General features: G+C 38.8%; 1 protein-coding gene and 1 long non-coding RNA gene across 9 annotated transcripts in view; one reads left to right on the forward strand and one right to left on the reverse strand.

Moving 5' to 3' along the window:
* Positions 1-3,294: 3,294 nt before the first annotated feature.
* Positions 3,295-10,878, reverse strand: LOC137376444 (uncharacterized). Its single transcript, XR_010976220.1, has 3 exons — positions 10,793-10,878; positions 8,869-8,962; positions 3,295-8,005 (listed from the first exon to the last, which is right to left on the reverse strand). It is a non-coding gene; the product is annotated as an uncharacterized lncRNA (long non-coding RNA).
* Positions 10,879-11,502: 624 nt separating this feature from the next.
* Positions 11,503-18,699, forward strand: part of prox1a (prospero homeobox 1a) — a 135,024-nt gene continuing 127,827 nt past the window's right edge. For 2 of the 8 annotated variants that reach the window (XM_068045025.1, XM_068045026.1), the window contains exons 1-2: positions 11,506-11,728; positions 16,705-18,484. In XM_068045025.1, the coding sequence (XP_067901126.1) occupies positions 16,772-18,484 (1,713 nt within the window). In that variant the 5' untranslated portion in view covers positions 11,506-11,728; positions 16,705-16,771. Of the gene's footprint in view, positions 11,729-13,285; positions 13,463-13,591; positions 13,629-16,026; positions 16,079-16,704; positions 18,485-18,699 lie in introns of those variants that run through there. The other 6 variants (XM_068045028.1, XM_068045020.1, XM_068045027.1 and 3 more) reach the window with 6 other exon arrangements.

Consider the following 18,699-nt stretch of genomic DNA (forward strand, 5'->3'; position numbering starts at 1 on the left):
CTTTGTTTTAGTTTGGCATCCCAAATGTGAATAGACAGCTATCACTGGGATCTCCCTAGAACAGTTCTTTCCCGGTGATGTTGAAGATCAGTTTGGGTAGGCTTTCCAGGAAATGCAGCAACAGAGGTTTCAGATAGGCCTTACAGCAGAAATGCGGCAACAGGGGTTTCAGTTCCCACACATTCGATATGCTGGGTTTCTTCAAATACAGGAGGAAAGAGGAGACTGACACACTGGATATGCAGGGTTTCTTTCCAAGAGAGAGAAATAGATGAGCTGGGTTTCCTTGGCAGGCAAAAACCAACTATCTTCCAAACAGTTCACTCTCCAACCCACTGTCCAAAGCAAAACCAAAACACTGTCACAAGAACCAAGCCTCCTGACCCCTATAAAGCTTGATCTGTCACTTCTCCATAAACATCTTCTCCAAATCAAAATAACAAACTCCCTGCTGGTTTTTATCTGAAAATAGGTGCCTTCCATTAAGGGATTGTTTACAAGCCAAGTCCAAAAACCTTCTGGTGACCTTTAAAAAAAAACAAAGTTCAGCATCTCTTCAAGCTTTCAGATGAATCAATGTCCATAATTCAACTATAAGTCCTTAAAAACATATTTTACAAAAAATAGAAGCACTCTCGTAACACTATAGAGTGGTCTGAAATGCTGAACCCATGAAAAATATTTGGAGTAAAAACCCAAATTTATAAGGCATCTTGGTTTAACATCTCTGAAAGGCAGATCAGCCATGGCTTAGTCAGCCATGACTCAGTTGCTCACACTCACCTCTGAGTCAGAAAGTTGTGGTTTCAAGTCCCACTCCAGGACTTCAGCACAAAAATCAAGGTTGGCACTCCAGTGCAGTACTGAGGTAGTGCTGCACTGTTGGAAGTGCTGTCTTTCAGTTGAGATGTTAAACTGAGGCCCCATCTGCCTTCTCAGGTGGATGCAAAAGATCCCATGGCACTATTTGAAAGAACAGCAGAGGAGTTACCGCAGTATTCTGGCCAATATTTATCCCTCAATCAACATCACAAAAACAAATTATTATCACATTGTTGTTTGTAGAAGCTTGTTGTGTGCAAATTAGCTGTTGTGTTTCCTATATTAAAATGGTGACTACACTTCAAAAAGTACTTCATTGGTTGTAAAGTGCTTTGGAATGCCTTGAGGTCATGAAAGGTGCTATCTAAATGCAAGTCTTTTTTTGCTTCAGTGCTGTAACTTAAATATTATCAAATAACAGTAATACTTAACACTTGAGCAAGGTAAGTTCTATAACTTACCAGTGACCAAGTACTGCGTAGAATACTGTATCACCCCTTCCTATTAAGGATGTTTTTCAAATTACAAATAAAAACAATTCGATTGAATGTCAAATTAATAAAACGCTTTCACTTATATTCAAATACTAGTAGGACAGCACAACTTAAGTACAATTTTAACCAAATCAATTGCAGAGTTTTCAAACATTTCAGAAAGAAAATTATGAACCATGTAATGCCATTGCGGGGAAACAAAGCCTGTGGTTGCATTCAAGTAGGGCGCTGAATTAATGAAAAAAATCATTGCTGGCTTTCACGATTTACTGAAATCACCAACTACGGAAAAAAATTAATCCACCGTTGAAAAAAATATATAAACATTTGTCCCGATCCTCGCTTTGGCACGAAAGGTCGCCTGATCTTGAAGCTGCTGAACGTCAGAATCCAAATTGTTTTGATAACGAGCTCCTGCCAAAAGCAGCACGTGTTTACCAACTCCCTCTGGAGTTTCAAATAAAGTAGCGTTCCCTGTCAGATTACAGTGTGGGCAAACAACAGACGTAATCTGTAACCTCAGAATCATGCTGCTAGTAATCTGAAATCCACATGAACGGGTGGCACTAGACAATATTGTTACAAAAATATGAATTATTGTACGGGTGATCCATCTGGAACGTCCTGTGTGCAGTCGGTGATAAGAGGTGTCCAATGTTAATAAACAGGTTTCCTCTACACCTCATCAGCGCCTTCCTTTTCTAAGCAATTGTTCCTTTAATGTTTTGGTGTGTTTTTCCATTTACTCAGAATTGCGCCTCTGGGGTTGATGCAAGATTATTCGTCGCGTTTCAAAAATAAGTGCCAAGAATGGAGACACCTGTTTTGGAAAGAGACTAGCGCTAAAAATGAATATAAAATCATCATTACAGCTCGGAGTGACCGCAGAGAGAATTGTTATTTACTTCCATCTTGGAAACTGTTGCAATCGCCTTCCAATCAACATTGTATTTACTTTGGCAATTTGTAACTGAATAGGAAAATCCATGTAGGAAAGTTGGAGACAAAAAACATGGCTAGAGTGGAGCAAGAAGACCCTGAAAGTTACTGTTTATTTCAAAAAAAGTGGATAAAAGACACTTGAGAGTTTAAAGAATGAAAATGGTGGAAGAAAGGAAATGAATCTGGCAGTGCAGAAAATGAATAACCCCTCAGATAATAAACGAATTTGTGAGGTGAAATAAAGCTCAATTTCACTTTTCCTTTCGTATTTCTATATATGCGTGCTTAAACCATAAACATATTATCAGAGGTAACTGAATTCGATTAGTTCATTTATCTGCTCCGCAACACTATATACTCTGCTACAATAATCGGGATTTTTCATCGAAACCCTCGCAATCTATTAACACAAATTATCCTCAATTTGGAAGAAAGGAAGAGACTACTTGAGCATTTTGTTTCTATTATCCACTCGATAACATTCATTTTCGAAAGGCTACATTTCCCCATACCGAAAAAAAAACTTTGATGTGTTGTACAACATTCAGAACAACTGAGCTTGCACCTTCAGAACAAGAGTAGTTTAGAATTGTCTAATTTTATTTCATGATTATAATTGAACAGCCTTACCAGTTATTTCAATGTGGATTAATAAAGCAGCTGTGCTAATCCTATCTTCAAGTATTCCAGCTATCTGCAGTGACAGTTAAAAGAAAATCAAGTGATTTTATCTTTTTTTTTAAATCTTCTAATTTAAAGTCACGAGCAATCCCTTCATTATTTGTTGTATAATTCAAAATTACTTTACATCTACATTGAAGTAATTGCAAGGCAATTTAAAAACATAACTACAAATGGGTTAGAGTTCTCAGAAATGTGGCAATGTTGTTCAAAAAATTTTATTCAGAATCCCATCTATAGAAAATAGATTACATTCCCATTTTTTAAAAAACAAATCTATTCAAATTTATATGTGTGAGTAATGTACAAAAAGCAACTGCTATATAAAGACAAAATGATAAAATATCCCCTGACACACTTCAGCACTGCATTAAAGTTAGTTAACACATGAACATTTTAGTGAGCATATGTATTTTATTTATAGATACTTCATATGATGACAGAATGCTCACGATCTAATTGATGCATTTACGATGATTAAATGAGTTGAAAGGTTACATAGAGAGAAACTATTTCCTCTGGTGGGGGAGTCCAGAACAAGGGAGCATAATCTTAAAATTAGATTGAGACCATTCAGGGGTGATATCAGAAAGTACTTATTCACAAAAAGGGTATTGGAAATCTAGAATTCTCTCAGCTAAAAAGTTGTTGTGGCGAGGTCAATTGAAAATTTCAAAACTGAGACTGATAGAATTTTGTTAGCCTTAGAATTTTGTTAGGCAAGGCTATTAAGGCTTATGGAACCAAGGCTGGTAGATGGAGTTCAGATACAGAGGAGCCATGATCTAACTGAATGGCAAAACACACAAAAGGGGCTGAATGCACCACTTTTGTCCCTATTGCCTCTGATTGCAGATATATATGACAGTTCCTAAACTTGCAGAGTCAAGGTCTGACCTAAAGCCTGGCTGCCTGACCTGAACCTGACCAAACCCAACTACATGTGTCGGGTTTGGGTCGGGTCGGGTCTATATTCTGTGTCCAGCATTCGGGCTTGGGTCGGGTTGGGCTCAGGTTGGCTGTGGTCAGGTTTTGTTTTGTATTGTTTTGTTTTTAATCTACATTTTGACGTGATTATTTTTCTGTACTAATAACATGCTTGATATTTTCGGGTCGGATCAGGCATGAAAAAAAATTGAAGGGCTCAGGCCCGGGTCGGGTTCGGATTGGCTGTGGTCGGGTCGGGCTCGGGTCGGGTTTTAATTTTATACCTGAGCCAGGCTTTAGTTTGACCTAACCATGGAGAGAGGTGCCGTGAGATTCTCTGGAGGGATGATCTCAGGAATTACGTTGGTTTGCCACCGATAAGTGGAGCGAACAGTAGCACTGTGGTAATGTTACTGGACTAGTAATCCAGAGGCCTAGACTAATACTCTGGAGACTGGTAAGTTCAAATCCCACCATGGTAACTGAGGGAATTTAAATTCAACTAATTCATAAATCTGGAATAAAATACTAGTCTCATTAATGTTAATCATGGAGCTATTGGATTATCATTAAAAACCTATCTGGTGCACTATTGCCCTTTAGGGGAGGAAATCAACAGTCCTTACCTGATCTGGCCTCCATGTGACACCAGCTCCACAGCAATATGGTTGACTCTTAAATGCCCTCTGAAACAGCTTAGCAAGCGACTCAGTTCAAGGACAATAAATGCTGGTCTTAGCACATCCCAAGAATGAATTTACAAAAAAAAGATGGGTGTAAATCAATACATTAACAACCTGCTTTACAAAGTGTTCAAATGGTCTACTGTATTCCCTAAATACTTCTTAGACCAACTGATTTAATTTAAATGCTAACAGTACAAGGATTGTCTGTAATCTTTAAACACTTAAATTTTGATTTCTGGATGAGGAGCTGGACCTATGCATGGTTTGATCCTGTGAAGAGTTCTCACTGGGCAAGAAATATGGATTTCCTGCAAGGCAGTGTAAACAGTGTAGTGCCTAACTGGAACCCATTCTGTACTACCAATCTGGGTTTGGTATCTGCAGTACAAAGGAAATGGACCTCAGAGCAAACAATATCACAGAAGCATAGAACTGTACAGCACAGAAGGAGTCCATCGAGTCTGCGGCAACTCTTTTGAAAAGCAATCCAGTTAGTCCCACATCTCCCCTCTTTCCATACATCCAGGAATGTTTTCTCCTTCAAGCATTTATCCAATTTCCTCTTGTAGGCTACTTTTAAATCTGTATCCACCAACCTATCAGGCAGTGTATTCCAAATCTTAACCACTCATTGTGTAAAAAAGCTTTACCTTGTGTCATCACTGGTTCTTTAGCTAATCACCTTGAATCTGTGCCCTCCAGTTATCAACCCTTCAGCCATGGGATACAGTTTCTGTTGATTTACTCTTCATGATTTTAAACACCTCTATCAAATCTCCTCTTAGCCTTCTCTGCTCTCAGCAATATGAGCATGCAATCCCCAAAATGACATCAGAGTGCCTAATATGGAAATGTAGCAAATGGATAAAAGATGTTGAGATAATGGCTGATCTGCACCTCAATTCTATATTCCCACTTTTGCTCCATATCCCTTAATACCCTTACCTAACAAAAATCTATCAATCTCAGTATTGAAAGCTGCAATTGTCCCAGCATCCATATCCTTTTGGGGAGAGAGTTCCAGATTCCCACAACCCTTTGTGGGAATAAGTGCTTTCTGATCTCACTGCAGAAAGGCCTAACCCTAATTTTAAGACAATGCTCCTTTGTTCTTGATTTTGTTCCAGAGGAAATAGTTCTAGCCTTTCAAATCCTTTTATCATTTTAAACCCATTGAACAGAACATTTCTCAGCCTTCTATACTCAAGGGAATACAGAAAGAAAAAATGACTTGCATTTATATTGTACCTCTTACAACTTCAGGATGTCCAAAAGCACCTGACAAACAACTAAGTACTATTGTAATGTATGAAATGTGGCAGCAAATTTGTACAAAGCAAGATCCCACAAACAGCAATGATATAATGGCCAGATCATCTGTTCCAGTGATGTTGGTTGAGGGATAAATATTGGCTAGGACACCAGGTAGCTCTCCCCTGCTCTTCTTTGAAGTAGTATCATAAAAAAGACTTGCAATTATATAACACCTTTCATGGCCACCAGACATCCCAAAGTGCTTTACAGCCAATGAAGTACTTTTGAAGTGTAGTTGCTGTTGTAATGCAGGAAATGTGGCAACCAATTTGTGCACAGCAAGCTCCCACAAACAGCAAAGTGATAATGACCAGATAATCTGTTTTTTAATGTTGACTGAGAGATAAATATTGGCCAAAAGATTGGGGATAGGGATTTTTTACATCTACTTGAAAGAGCAGATGGGATCTTGATTTAACACCTCATCAGCAAGATGCCACCTCCAACAGCACTCCCTCAGTACTGCACTGGAATGCCACCCTACATCTTGAACTTAAGTTTCAAGTTTATGCAAGCTGTTCTAATAATTTAGTCCTTAAAGTCCTGGTAGCATTCTGGTGAAATTGTGCTGCACCCTCTCACAGACTAATATATCCGTACTGAGGTGCAGTGCCCAAAACTGAATACTGTGCTCCACAAAAGATTTTGTGGGTAATCCAATGACAAGGTAGCCAAAGAAGCAAATAAATCAAACAGAGTTACTGTAGCAGTTGCAAACTTCTACAGTCACACAACTTCTGTGCAACTGTAAAAATCAAGTTGGTAATAAATAGAATCTTTAAGTGCTATGTATGATCAGCACTTTAGTGCAGATGTGAAAATTAGACCTTCAATGCTAAACGTAGAAGACTAAGTTATGATATTACTGACATCTGTTAAAAAATAGTTGCACAGAAGAATGACTAATGAAAAAGTCTTTGAAGTAGCACAAGAAAAATGTCGAGGCTGATTTTGATGAGAAAAAAATGGTAGAGTGTGGGCACATTATTTGGAAATCATAATGAAGGCAGGTGCCCCAGATGGGAGACATGCAGTAAACTGCATGCCTGGACAGTTCATCAACTTAGACTCATCGAAGCATCATCAGAGAAACCCCTCACTTTACTGCACCACATGTTGGTGGCAATGGCAAAGAAATGGAGGATATGTCACCAAGGTCAAGAATTGGCAGTGGGTTCTATATGTATTGCTACACTGATGCTGCTAAGAAACTCTATGCGGAGAATAAGTGAGGACCAAATATGGAGTCCCACATGAAGAAAAACGACCTAGGGAGGGTGAGACTATCTTTTGTTAAAAATGTTTATTCAATATTCTCAGTATTTTCAAGAACTCTATTCATGTTCATCCACTTCCAAAATGTACTAAAATATTATACCTGCATATTCATAGATTGAAGAAGTAAAACTGGTTGCATTGCCTTACTGGTTTCACATTGTAGATTACTTTTTCATTTCCCAATTCATTTCTATTATCATTCTTGTCCATTCCCATGCTTGGACTAGGAGTGAGAGCGGAGTGTACAACCATTTATTAACTTTTAATGGAGGAAAGAGGAATTTTACACGAATTAGTCTTAAGATATGGAATTCTTGAGGAATGGAATGTGCTTCTAATTTATGTGGCGATTGTAACAGTGGTGCAGTCAGACTAGGGTAGCATGGGTTAAATGCAGAATAGAGCAATTCCCAATTTCAGAAGATATCTTTTGTAACGATTACTTTTATAACGCTGAGAATTGTACTTAAATAATACAGGAGGCAGCCATGAATAATGACAACATTATATAGCAATGAGAAGCAGCGACAGGCGGGGTATAAGCGGGAAAATATTCACAAATTAAAGTATTTGTTTAGTTTGAGTAGATTCTATTTTGATAGGTCACGCCATCCCAAACTTGCATTGACAAAGAATCCAAACGTTCCTTAAAGTGGACCTCAAAACCAAAATGAGTACCTTTTGGCTTTGTGAAGGTGTTGTAATTGGAAGAACAAACTTGTCTTCACACAGGAGTTCGTGAAAAGTCGTGCCTTCGTCAAATGATTCACTTCTGTCGGCAGTGCGAATTCAATCCGGGACGAAGAAAGTCGGCTTGTTTTCTGGTTATTGCACTTAGGTTACGATCCAGAAGCAGAAGGCCTACAAAATAAGATCACGCATGATATGATGCTAATTGTTTCCTGATTCACGTCCCATATCCAAGCTCCATGCAACTTTTTAAAAAAGTTTTCCATCAAGGTGAAAAATGTTTATTGTTTTCATTGTGCAAAGTAATCTTCAATGTGACCTGCAAAAATCTATAAAATACATAGCATGGGGTATTTTCAACATCTAGCGTTCAAGTCATAACCGATTACCGAGTATATCAATCAGAAGAAAGGAGATCTGCTGAAGGGCTTTGGTTTTATTTTAATCAGTTACCGAGAAGAAATACAATGTCTGTGACCAACTGAAAGCAATAGTTACAACATGCAGCGTACGGCTTTTAAATGGCACCTGTAGAATACTGTAAAATCCCAAATGGATAAACCTGCATCTCTAATCTGGAAGATACTGACTTTAATAAGCGAAGTCATTGAATATTATTCTTATTATTAATGCATGGACACAAAATTCCTAAAACGCAAGGCTGGCAGTAGCCGACTATGAACATAAGCTTAATTGCGACAAGACTTTTACACTCGTGAAATGGTTCCGCAATAAACCATCTGCAATACAACTTATACTAAAGTATATACTATATGTCCAAACATTTCGGAGTTAATAGCCGGGTACATTTTTACAACGCGCCGCTTAAAGGTCGCCAACGTTGAACTATCTCGTGATTTTGGCTCAGAAATCTACTTATAATATGCACATCTCTCTCAACACATATTTTAAACAATACGTTAATAATAGTTATATTTCGCGCTACTTCTATCGCAATAAATCCAAATACAAGATAAAAGATGACCGCTCCCCCAACAAGGCACGTTATTTAGCAACTGGTTTACAAACCTTACCTTCATGTTGCTTACTTCTACATCTTCCGCTTGGAACTAATCGTGGACTCGGTGGAGTTCAAGCTTTTGAATTTTAAGTATCATTTGCAATTTCCTTTTTAATTTATAAAAAAAAATAATTTAGTCACCCATATATCTAGGCATTTATCCTATGTTATTAACCAGTGAAAATTTGTGTAACCATAACCTGGATTTTAAAACTGTAATTAAAATGAAAAGCTGTCCCATTATAATTTTGAACAATACATGTATCTAGTGCCAAACTAGTCCTGAAATATATTAGTCGCTAATATTTTTGCCTGATTGACATAACTGCAATGACATGATCTCTATGGTCATCTAATATAAAAAGATGAAATGTTCTAACCAAATGTGATGAGATGCCCCACATACTAAAAAGGCCGTGCCCTTTTAACAAATCAACATTTTAAGCAATTAGTCTCAATAATCTAAACGCATCCAAAAATGCAGTCAGCGTGAACACCATTTTAAAGCAAATAAAAGTTGTTTAGTTAGATGATATTTATTTCAAGTTATTGTTTTCTTGGTTATTTTAATTTGGTAAATGGTTATTCGATCAGATTAGTGCTTTTGGATGGCATGACACAATTAATGGAGCCAACCAGATTTGAAGATCCATCACTTTTGCGGCATTCGAAGGTTGCGGTTGACATCAATAACTGACGCTTCGCTTTCTTATGTTGAAGGCAAGTTGTATTATACGCAAAGGTGTCCACATAGTCTGACGAACGAGAAAGCTACAATCATCAGAGGAGCCTGGTAAAGTTACTTTCCACCACTTCATTCATAAGTTGGTATGACTTTTACTTTCAGGGCTTCTAAAGAGGTTTTTAAATTTAGTAATTAGAAATTCTGTTAATTTCCATTCAACTTTATTTCATTGGTCTATATTCCAACATTAGGTAGATCGACCAAAAAAAAACACTCAGCTTTGTTTTGCACGGAAAAGTAGATCATTGGCCATTGACAGGTATGCCTTAGTCATTAAAAGTTGAATTCTGATATACTCTCCCGCCATTTAAGATCAATAGAATTGTCACGCATCGAAAAACCATTTCAATACATGGAGCTGTTCTTTATTTAACAGCGACATATGTCAAAATTAAATAAATAATTGTTACCCCTAATGATTGATATTTGACAGGTCTGGAATAAGGAGTGGCAGGAAAAAAAACCCTATCCCAAGTGTATTTATAAAGGCTGTGATTGAAAATATCTGAGTGTAAAAGTGTGGCACTCGGCAGTGTCAGGAAATAATTTTGATTATTTTTAAATCTAATAGGGATTTAAACAAAAGTAAACATTTGTGGTTAGATATTTCATCATTTTAGCACAACATTTTAGTGACTAAACACTTGATACGCAAGTTGTTACTACAACCTCAAATAACATGGTATTTACTTCCCTAGAAGTAATCTCATTTGGCAAGTGCGATATAAACTGTATAATTTTTTTCTCTCTCCATCACTATACTCTATTAAATCCGTGGGCCAAGTACGTATCCATCTGGTAGAAATTCTGGAAAGTCCTTGATTTGTTATCAGAAGATACGTCGCAGTTTATAGTCACGACAGTGAACGTTATCAAATTACACTGTAAATAACAAATTCGTGGACTAATAAACAAGCGAGGCAGAAAGTAACTTTTAGATCAATATGGTTAACTGCAATCGTCACCCAGCACCATAAAAGTACCAATATCAAGGGCTCACGACTATAAAAGTGCCATCGTGCCTTGCCAAATAACTTACATATGAACATTTTTGTGTGCTTTGTGGGATCTTTGTCTTTTAATTATGAAAATTAACAACCAGAACTAAGACTATGAGTTAACAGGAGGATATCACTATAAATCCAGAACTATTTTGGTTTGTATGTACAGATCTCAGAACGCAAAAAGTTACCTATCCTTTCTGTTATTTTCACTGGTCCTACTGCATACCTCCATCTTCGGTGTTACCGTCCCATAAAACTCACTTGTAGTTTTAAGCACCTAATTTAAGATTTCAGATTGGAAATAGTGACACATCCTATATTGGGTGTTAACCCCTTGCAGCACTTTGTTTATCTTCACTTTCAACTCTCCCTGCCAGAGATTAGAGTCCCCGAGAGTCCGGAAGCTGGCCGAATATTGATTGCGCATCTTTTTCCAACGCTACTTTGGCTTGTCCGTCAATCGTCCCCTCTAATGCCTATTGTCGACACACAATTTGATGTTTTTTTTGTAATTCTGTGAGCAGACTATTTGTCAAGCCTAAACTACATTTTTTTGTAATTAAAAGCTATGTTCTTTTCATCTGAAGTTGACAATAGTGCGAGTCGAACACGAGGAAGAAATATGACAATCGAAAACCTTTTTTTCAATGGAAAGAAATCAGTTTATTATAATGTGCGGCTCAACGTCGCGAGCCAAAGTTGGCAATAACCGAACGAAAGGCGGGAGACGGTGGGGCAGGGGAGGGGGCGGGGGAGAAAAACCTAACGCCCTGGAGCACGTGACACCTTTTCCCCGGCCCGCGAGCCGATTGGTTGCAAGGGAATATTTTTGAAGCCGACCGCCAAGTCTTTTCTCATTGGACAACAGCGATCGCGGTTGCGATTGGTTCGGCGGGGTGACGTCACAAAGACTATGACGCGTGTTCTTCCTGTTTCCTTCCTTGCGTCTTGAAGTGTATCTTCAGCAGCTCGCGCAGAATTAACAATCAGAGAGGAGAGCGGCGCGAAGCCCTGCCTCCTGGAGGTCTACAATATACTCAGCAGCTCTCCCCTTCTCTCTCTCTCTCTTTCCCTCCTGCAAGCAGCAAGCTTCCCTCCTCGCCGGCTACTAATACTACAACACAGTAAGTAACCTTGTCCCTTACTTACCTTTCTCTACCTCCTTCATAAACTTTAAACGCCTGCTGGCAGCTAGTTCCTATACCTTCAGAAGGGATTTTATTCTGTTAAAAACCATATGGATTTTTGGAAAGAGAGGTGGAGGAGCAGAAAAAAAGTGTTTCGAGCCCCTTTTTGTTTTGTACACAATGTGCTGCTTGTTTTCCAAATATTGCATTGTACTCTTTTGTCCCATCATCTGCTGCCTCTTTGTCTTTTGTCAAGTATTGTATCCTAGGTATTTCGTGTCTCGTCATGCAACGGATTTGCTTTTGATTTGCATGGATACTTCCTTTTTTCCCCCCTGACCTGGTGCAGATGTGTTAGTTTCGGTTTGCTTTCTTTTGGGATATCATTTATTTTGCAAATGAGCTATTGTGTGTCGTTGGTTTCGCCTTGCATTGTGTTCACGCCTGGGTTTTAATAAAACTTTGGGGTAGTGATTAAATTAAGGTGTTTTAAAGTGCACAGAGGGTCACTTTGGTTCCAGCCTTTGTAACCCCCCCCCCCCCCCCCCCCCTCCACTTTGGCTGCATTGATGGTCAGATATGGACAAAGAAGTTGTCGTCACAAGGTGTCCTTTGTCAACAATCCCCCCCCCCCCCCCGTACCCATTTACAATTCTGCTTTTAATATTCACCGAATCTCAATGTGTTGGCCTTGTTCTATGTGCGATCATAGCAATAACATAGGAAACTCCGACACTGCTCTCAATGTGTTAAGCGTGGAGGTGCGCTGTCAGATCGAATGGTCGGGTTTGCGTTGACAAGGAGCAATTAACAGAAAGCAACATTGCAACTGCTGCGTTTGAACAGTTGGAGCGATAGTATTTGTGGGAAAGACGCATTTTGATTTAGTGCAAGCGTGTTGTAGATTACTTCAAGACGAGTAAGGGGAAAATGGCCCTGACCGAGAAAGTGTAATCAACTTTCAGAAGGTGCAGCAACACGAATCTTGGAAATGTAGTTTTGTGGCCTGATTTAAATAAACCCCCAAAACAGTACTTGTCACCTCCTCATATTTGCGTCTTGCTTGTCTTCGTTTGAGGTTGGTAGAGATCTGGGTTTGTTCTGCTCAGCTGTGACCTCTTTAGAATTGCCTTTAATTGTTTACAGACAATTCAAAGTGGCTGGCATCCCTGCTAGTCTTGTACATTGTTCTCGATATTGATATTTATCCAGCCAGCTGCTGGATGCCCCTAACCCAGGCACACGAACGGAAGGATCGTTTTGCGAAAGGCTCCCCCAGCCCCCGGCTCCAGTTGAAAGTGAGCTGGTAAGCACTTAAAGACAGATTGTATTTAAAAGGCGAACGTTCTGCTGGTGAAAGGTGTTGAATAGTCTTGGCACTAGACAGAAACTGCGCATGGGCACTGTCAGACAGGTGCGCTGTGTCAAAACGGCAGGTGCAGCTTCGTGTTAGGAGGGAGCAGCAACAGAATGTCCGTCTTTTATTTAAATAGTTCAGTCTGCGATCAGATCTGAAGCAAAATCACAAGGGATCAAGTTAGATCCCAGCCACCGAGAGCAAACTTTAACGACGCTAAGTTCCTTTTGTTGGTTAAATGTCTGTTTGCATTTTGAAAAGCTGTAAGATGGAACAATATGCAGTCTACATAACGCTCGTTTTCATCCGATCATTTGACGAAGCACCCGTTTAAATGTATTGAATTAATCTGCCGATTGTGCTGTACACACAGGGTAAGCTAACCACAGGTCTGCAGAAACACGTTTTATTGCTTTTCAACTGCTTACAAAAACCCACAAAGAACTTCAGGAAAATTGTTGGCTGGAAATATTTTGAAGATACATTGGTTCTCTTGAAATGATTCAAAGTAGCAGCTGTGTTGTAACAATGGAGTTCTAGGTAACAGCAGCTTTTTCACATCTATCATCCTCCATAAAGTGTTTCTTTAATTTCCTTAAATGTTCCATTGTGTCAATTAGACTTTTGAAAATGCTTCAAAGTGAATGGCATTTATTTAATCCTTCCCACAGTTTATAGCCCCTGTCTATATCAGCAGAAACAGAACTGGATTGTTATCTGGCATAGATGAGGAACCTACATTTATAGTGGCTGTAAAGTTTTAAAAGATAATGCTGTAAAACATCTGTGATTATTCAAGATATTTTCTCAAGTTCAGCATCCTTTGCGCAGAATTGTGTGTACACTTGATTAGATACCTTGCTGTTTATGTTACATGGCAGGTGTGCAGAATATTATGTACTTAGTTCAACTGTACCGAGGAAAACTTTTTAAAAAATCTGCCCCGTCACAGAATTCTGATGTTTCCATAGAAAGGACTTGAGAATTATTGGATGCCTAAAATGTCTAGATATTAACACTGTGTGTTTCATATAATAAACTTGTAGATGGGTGTCAGAAAATGATCAAATTTGGAATGTTTTCATATTTTTAACACAAAACTATACTTTTAGAACATGTCTATATATTTCTATGATGAAATTGAGACTATAGAATCATAAAACTATATTATTTTAAGAATGTTGTCATTCTTCAATCATTTTTCCACCCACAAACTGTCATGTTCATCAATTTCAAGCCTACAATAGCCTCTTGAAATAGTTTCTTTATTCTTCCCCTCCATGAGAAGGCTAAACAACAACTGCTGTGTTTATTGGAACTGAATCTTCATAAACACAATTTAATTTACCAAAAAATGTTATACCTTCAATCTGTAAGTGAATAAGAAGGATGTACCGGAATTTTTGCTTGCTTTAGGTAACAACTTTATTCTCGAGGAATAGAATTGTTGAAAATATGTCTTCCAGGTGTAAAGAGCTAAAGATTGTTTTTATTTGTCTACCAAGAGAATAATTAAAGGCCATTTATGTTGAAATGCATACAACACAACAGTTCTGTGTCTCTCCTGCCAGATCTCTTCTCCCGCCACCCCCCCCCCCCCCCCCCCCACCCCCCCCCACTCCCCCCACCGGGCAACCTCCACATAAAGCACTGATGTTTTTTTTTAAATGGGGTTACTATATAGTTTAATATTTTTGGAGAACAAGTTAAATATATAATGACCTACAATAAATATTTATTTAAAATTTTAAAGGTTTAAAATTTATTCTGCATTTTTAGCTACTAAAGGAATTCTGTTCTTTTACGAAACTGATGGAATGAGAAAGTTCTATTTTTGAAGAGGTTTGACAATTGTGGTCTTAAAAATGAAATTTCAAAGTCTGCTGGAAGGGAGTCCATTTACACAGTGTGGAACATTATTATTTTTGATATTGTAACTCTGGAAACATGCTTAGCTGGTTAAATGTTTATACTTTCAGCAGTCAGCACCTTTCACTAGATGCAAATTAACCAGCAGTGGTAAGTTCTGATGGCTGTTTTGTTCTAGTTTTATATTAAATATGAACAATGCATTTTGGAGACTGATAAATTGCAAGAATAAATTTTAAATCTTTCCACAGGTAATATCAGCCCACTTAAAAAAAAAAATCCTTGATAGGCCCATGGTAAATAATATTTCACACTGAAAGTAAACAGTTGCTTAGATAGACTTGATTCTCTAATGATCATCACAGCTGTGGTCTTGGGGAACATGTAGATGTTTTTACAGGTGAACTGAAAGGGATGGGAGCAATTCCAAAATGTCCGCATGCTGCCTTTGGCAAGCAGTCATGCTATTGTGGAGATGTGTGCTGTTCAGCTGATGTAAAAGTTTCACATAGGATAAATCTAGCATGAAAAATATATTGTGATTTGTTGTTTATGTAGGTTATAAACCTAAACCCTATATTCAATAGGACCAGGGCTCGAAACATCCGTGGGGTTATTTCTGTGCTCATTAACCAGGCATGGATTGCATCTAGATCGTTTTTATGTGAGAAATGCTGCAAACATATTAGCTGTGTTTCTATTCTTGGGAAATCAGGGCTTTGACACAAAAGAAATACATTCCCTTCCTTTCCCACACTTTTGCTTGACATTTTCTTGCTCTGTCACTGGACATTTTAAATATTTTCTGAAGAGATTTGAGGATATACAGCAATTCTCACTTACTTGGCATCCAAAAATTATTTTTCACTAAATTACAACTGTCTTTGATCAGTACATAAATCTCACTTTTTTAAGCTATGACCTTTGATAAGATAAGTATTACTGTGGGATTTGCAAATTTATGTAAATGTTTAGTCATGTCATTGTCACTCCTTTTTTTTTTGTAGGGTATAAAACAGGAAGCTATATCTTACTACCACAGCAATAGATAACCTTTCACCAGCAGTTACCTATATATAGGTTTAAAAAAGAATGGATGGATGGTCTAAACCTATATTTAGGTTTGTTCTGCTGTCTTTCATTTTGTGCAGTTAGTAATGCCGTATCTTCTTGGCATTCTAGGAATGAAGTGTGGAAGAAATGAATGTAATTTAGCAAGTTCATTTGTTAGGAGTGAATGGAAAAGAAATTTTAAAAAGTTAAATCTGAGCAAAATAAATTTAAAATTAATGTCAGGACAGCTTTTCGATATACTTTTGGAAAAGGCTGTGTTAATGCTGTATGTAACAGCACAAAGAGTTATGTTATAATACATCAGTGTTTTTATAATCAGATTGTTTGATTTGAATTTATTTTCAGACTTTAAAGTCTGATTTACCCACAATGAGATAACCTATTGATTTTTTTCCTCAAGATAAATAATATCATTTTAGGCATTTGTGCAGGTGAATCATATTACTGGTGCTTAAGCAGTTTTGCTTTTTAAAATCTTAATCCATCTTAAAGCATTAGAGCAAAAATATTTTAAAATCTTTCATTTCAAATAGAGTTCATAATGAATTGTAAGAAATGTAACGTGTCGTGTATCCCACTACCAGCACATTTCTACTTTATGCAGAATTGAGGTCAGGAAATTTGGAGAAAATTAAAGAAAATGATTCATCAGTCCTTTTGTTCTATTGGCTAGGGTCCCGGGATTCTCGAGCTGTGCCCAGCTGACAAGCTTTTGAAGATGGCACAATAACAGTCCAGTGATGCCTGACCATGACAGCATAGCCCTCTTAACTAGACATACTAAAAGACGCAGGGTCGACATTGGAGTGAAGAGAACTGTAGGGACATCTACAGTGTTTACTAAAGCGAAAGTGAAGCTATTCAGTGCCATGAATCCCCACGGTTCAGATCAGGACATTGAGTGCTCAGTGGTTCAACATACAGATGGGGACAAATCAAATGTGCTCCGCAAGCTGTTGAAGAGGGCAAACTCGTATGAAGATGCCATGATGCCTTTTCCTGGAGCTACCATAATTTCCCAGCTGCTGAAAAATAATGCAACCAAGAATGGAAGCTCAGAGCTCAATTTGCAAGCCAGTGGTCTCTCCAGCACAGGCTCAGAAGCAAATCAGGAGGATGCCTGTAGCAATTCTTCAAGGGAAAGTGCCCAAGAATGCGTTTCGCCATTTAGCAGACCTAGCATGAGCCAGTTTGATGTGGATCGGCTTTGTGATGAACATCTGCGGGCCAAACGTGCCCGTGTTGAGAACATAATTCGAGGCATGAGTCATTCACCAAATGTGTCAATGCGGGGTGGAGAGAATGATCGAGATGGGGTGCAGCAGCCTGTGAGTCCCAGAGAAAGCTATAGAGAAAACAAACGTAAGCAGAAGCTTCCCCAACAACAGCAACAGAGTTTTCAACAATTGGTTACAGCCCGGAAAGAGCAAAAGAGAGAAGAACGGCGTCAACTGAAGCAACAGCTGGAAGATATGCAGAAGCAACTGCGCCAGCTCCAGGAAAAATTCTACCAAATATACGACAGTACAGATTCTGAGAATGATGAAGATGGCAACATGTCTGAAGACAGCATGCAATCAGAAACTGCTGATACTAGAGCACACGACAGGTCTGACAATGAGCTGTCGGACCTAGATCCAGGACACTTCCTTGATCGTGCTCGTGCTCTTATTAGAGAACAGGAAATGGCAGCAGAAAGTGAAAAACTAAAGAGAGATAGCCACTCGAGGAAAGGCCAAGGCCCGACCACCTTGCATGCTGAAGGGAAACAGCTAGCTGAAACTCTTAAACAGGAACTTAATTCCACCATGTCACAAGTAGTGGACTCTGTAGTCAAAATGTTCTCTAAGTCCTCCCACCAGCTTCCTCAGGTCTTCCCACCTATCCAGATTCCACAGGCAAGATTTGCTGTCAATGGAGAAAACCACAACTTCCATACTACTAATCAACGGCTTCAGTGCTTTGGTGATGTCATCATTTCCAACCCGTTGAACACTTTTGCCAATATGCATGTATCTAACTCTTCAGACCAGACAGAAGCACTGCCTCTAGTAGTACGCAAAAACTCATCGGAGCAATCTGCCTCCACCCCTTCTATGGGTGGCCACCACAGCTCTCTTCATCAGTCCCCACTCTCAGCTGCAGCAGGATTTTCATCGCCTGCTTTCCGCCACCCATTGCCTCTCCCTCTTATGGCGTATTCCTTTCAGAGCTCTATAGGTAATTCCTCCAGCACAGTTTCTGGGAAAGACAGGTCATCACCTGAGTCCTTGGACTTGACCAGGGAAACTGCCTGTCTGCGGACCAAAGTGTCATCACACCACATGAACCATCGTCCGTGCTCACCAATGCATCCATCCAGCACAGCTGAAGGTCTCTCGTTATCGCTCATTAAATCTGAGTGTGGTGACTTGCAGGATATGGCAGACATTTCACCATATTCTGGAAATACAATATCCTTTTCTGATAATGTGTTAGTGTCTAATATAGGTGTATGCAATTAGAGTACAATTTTCACCTAATTAGTGTCTTTGGTATCCTATTAGAACAGTGAGTTGAACTTTCAGAAGGGAATCCACATCCCTGGGACAGTCATTTTATGTACCATCATTACCTGCTTTTGCATAATCAAACACGTTGAAGATGCAACAAGTGCATCACCCCCACC

Source organism: Heterodontus francisci, chromosome 13 (genome assembly GCF_036365525.1).
Source record: "Heterodontus francisci isolate sHetFra1 chromosome 13, sHetFra1.hap1, whole genome shotgun sequence".
NCBI lineage: Eukaryota > Metazoa > Chordata > Chondrichthyes > Heterodontiformes > Heterodontidae > Heterodontus > Heterodontus francisci.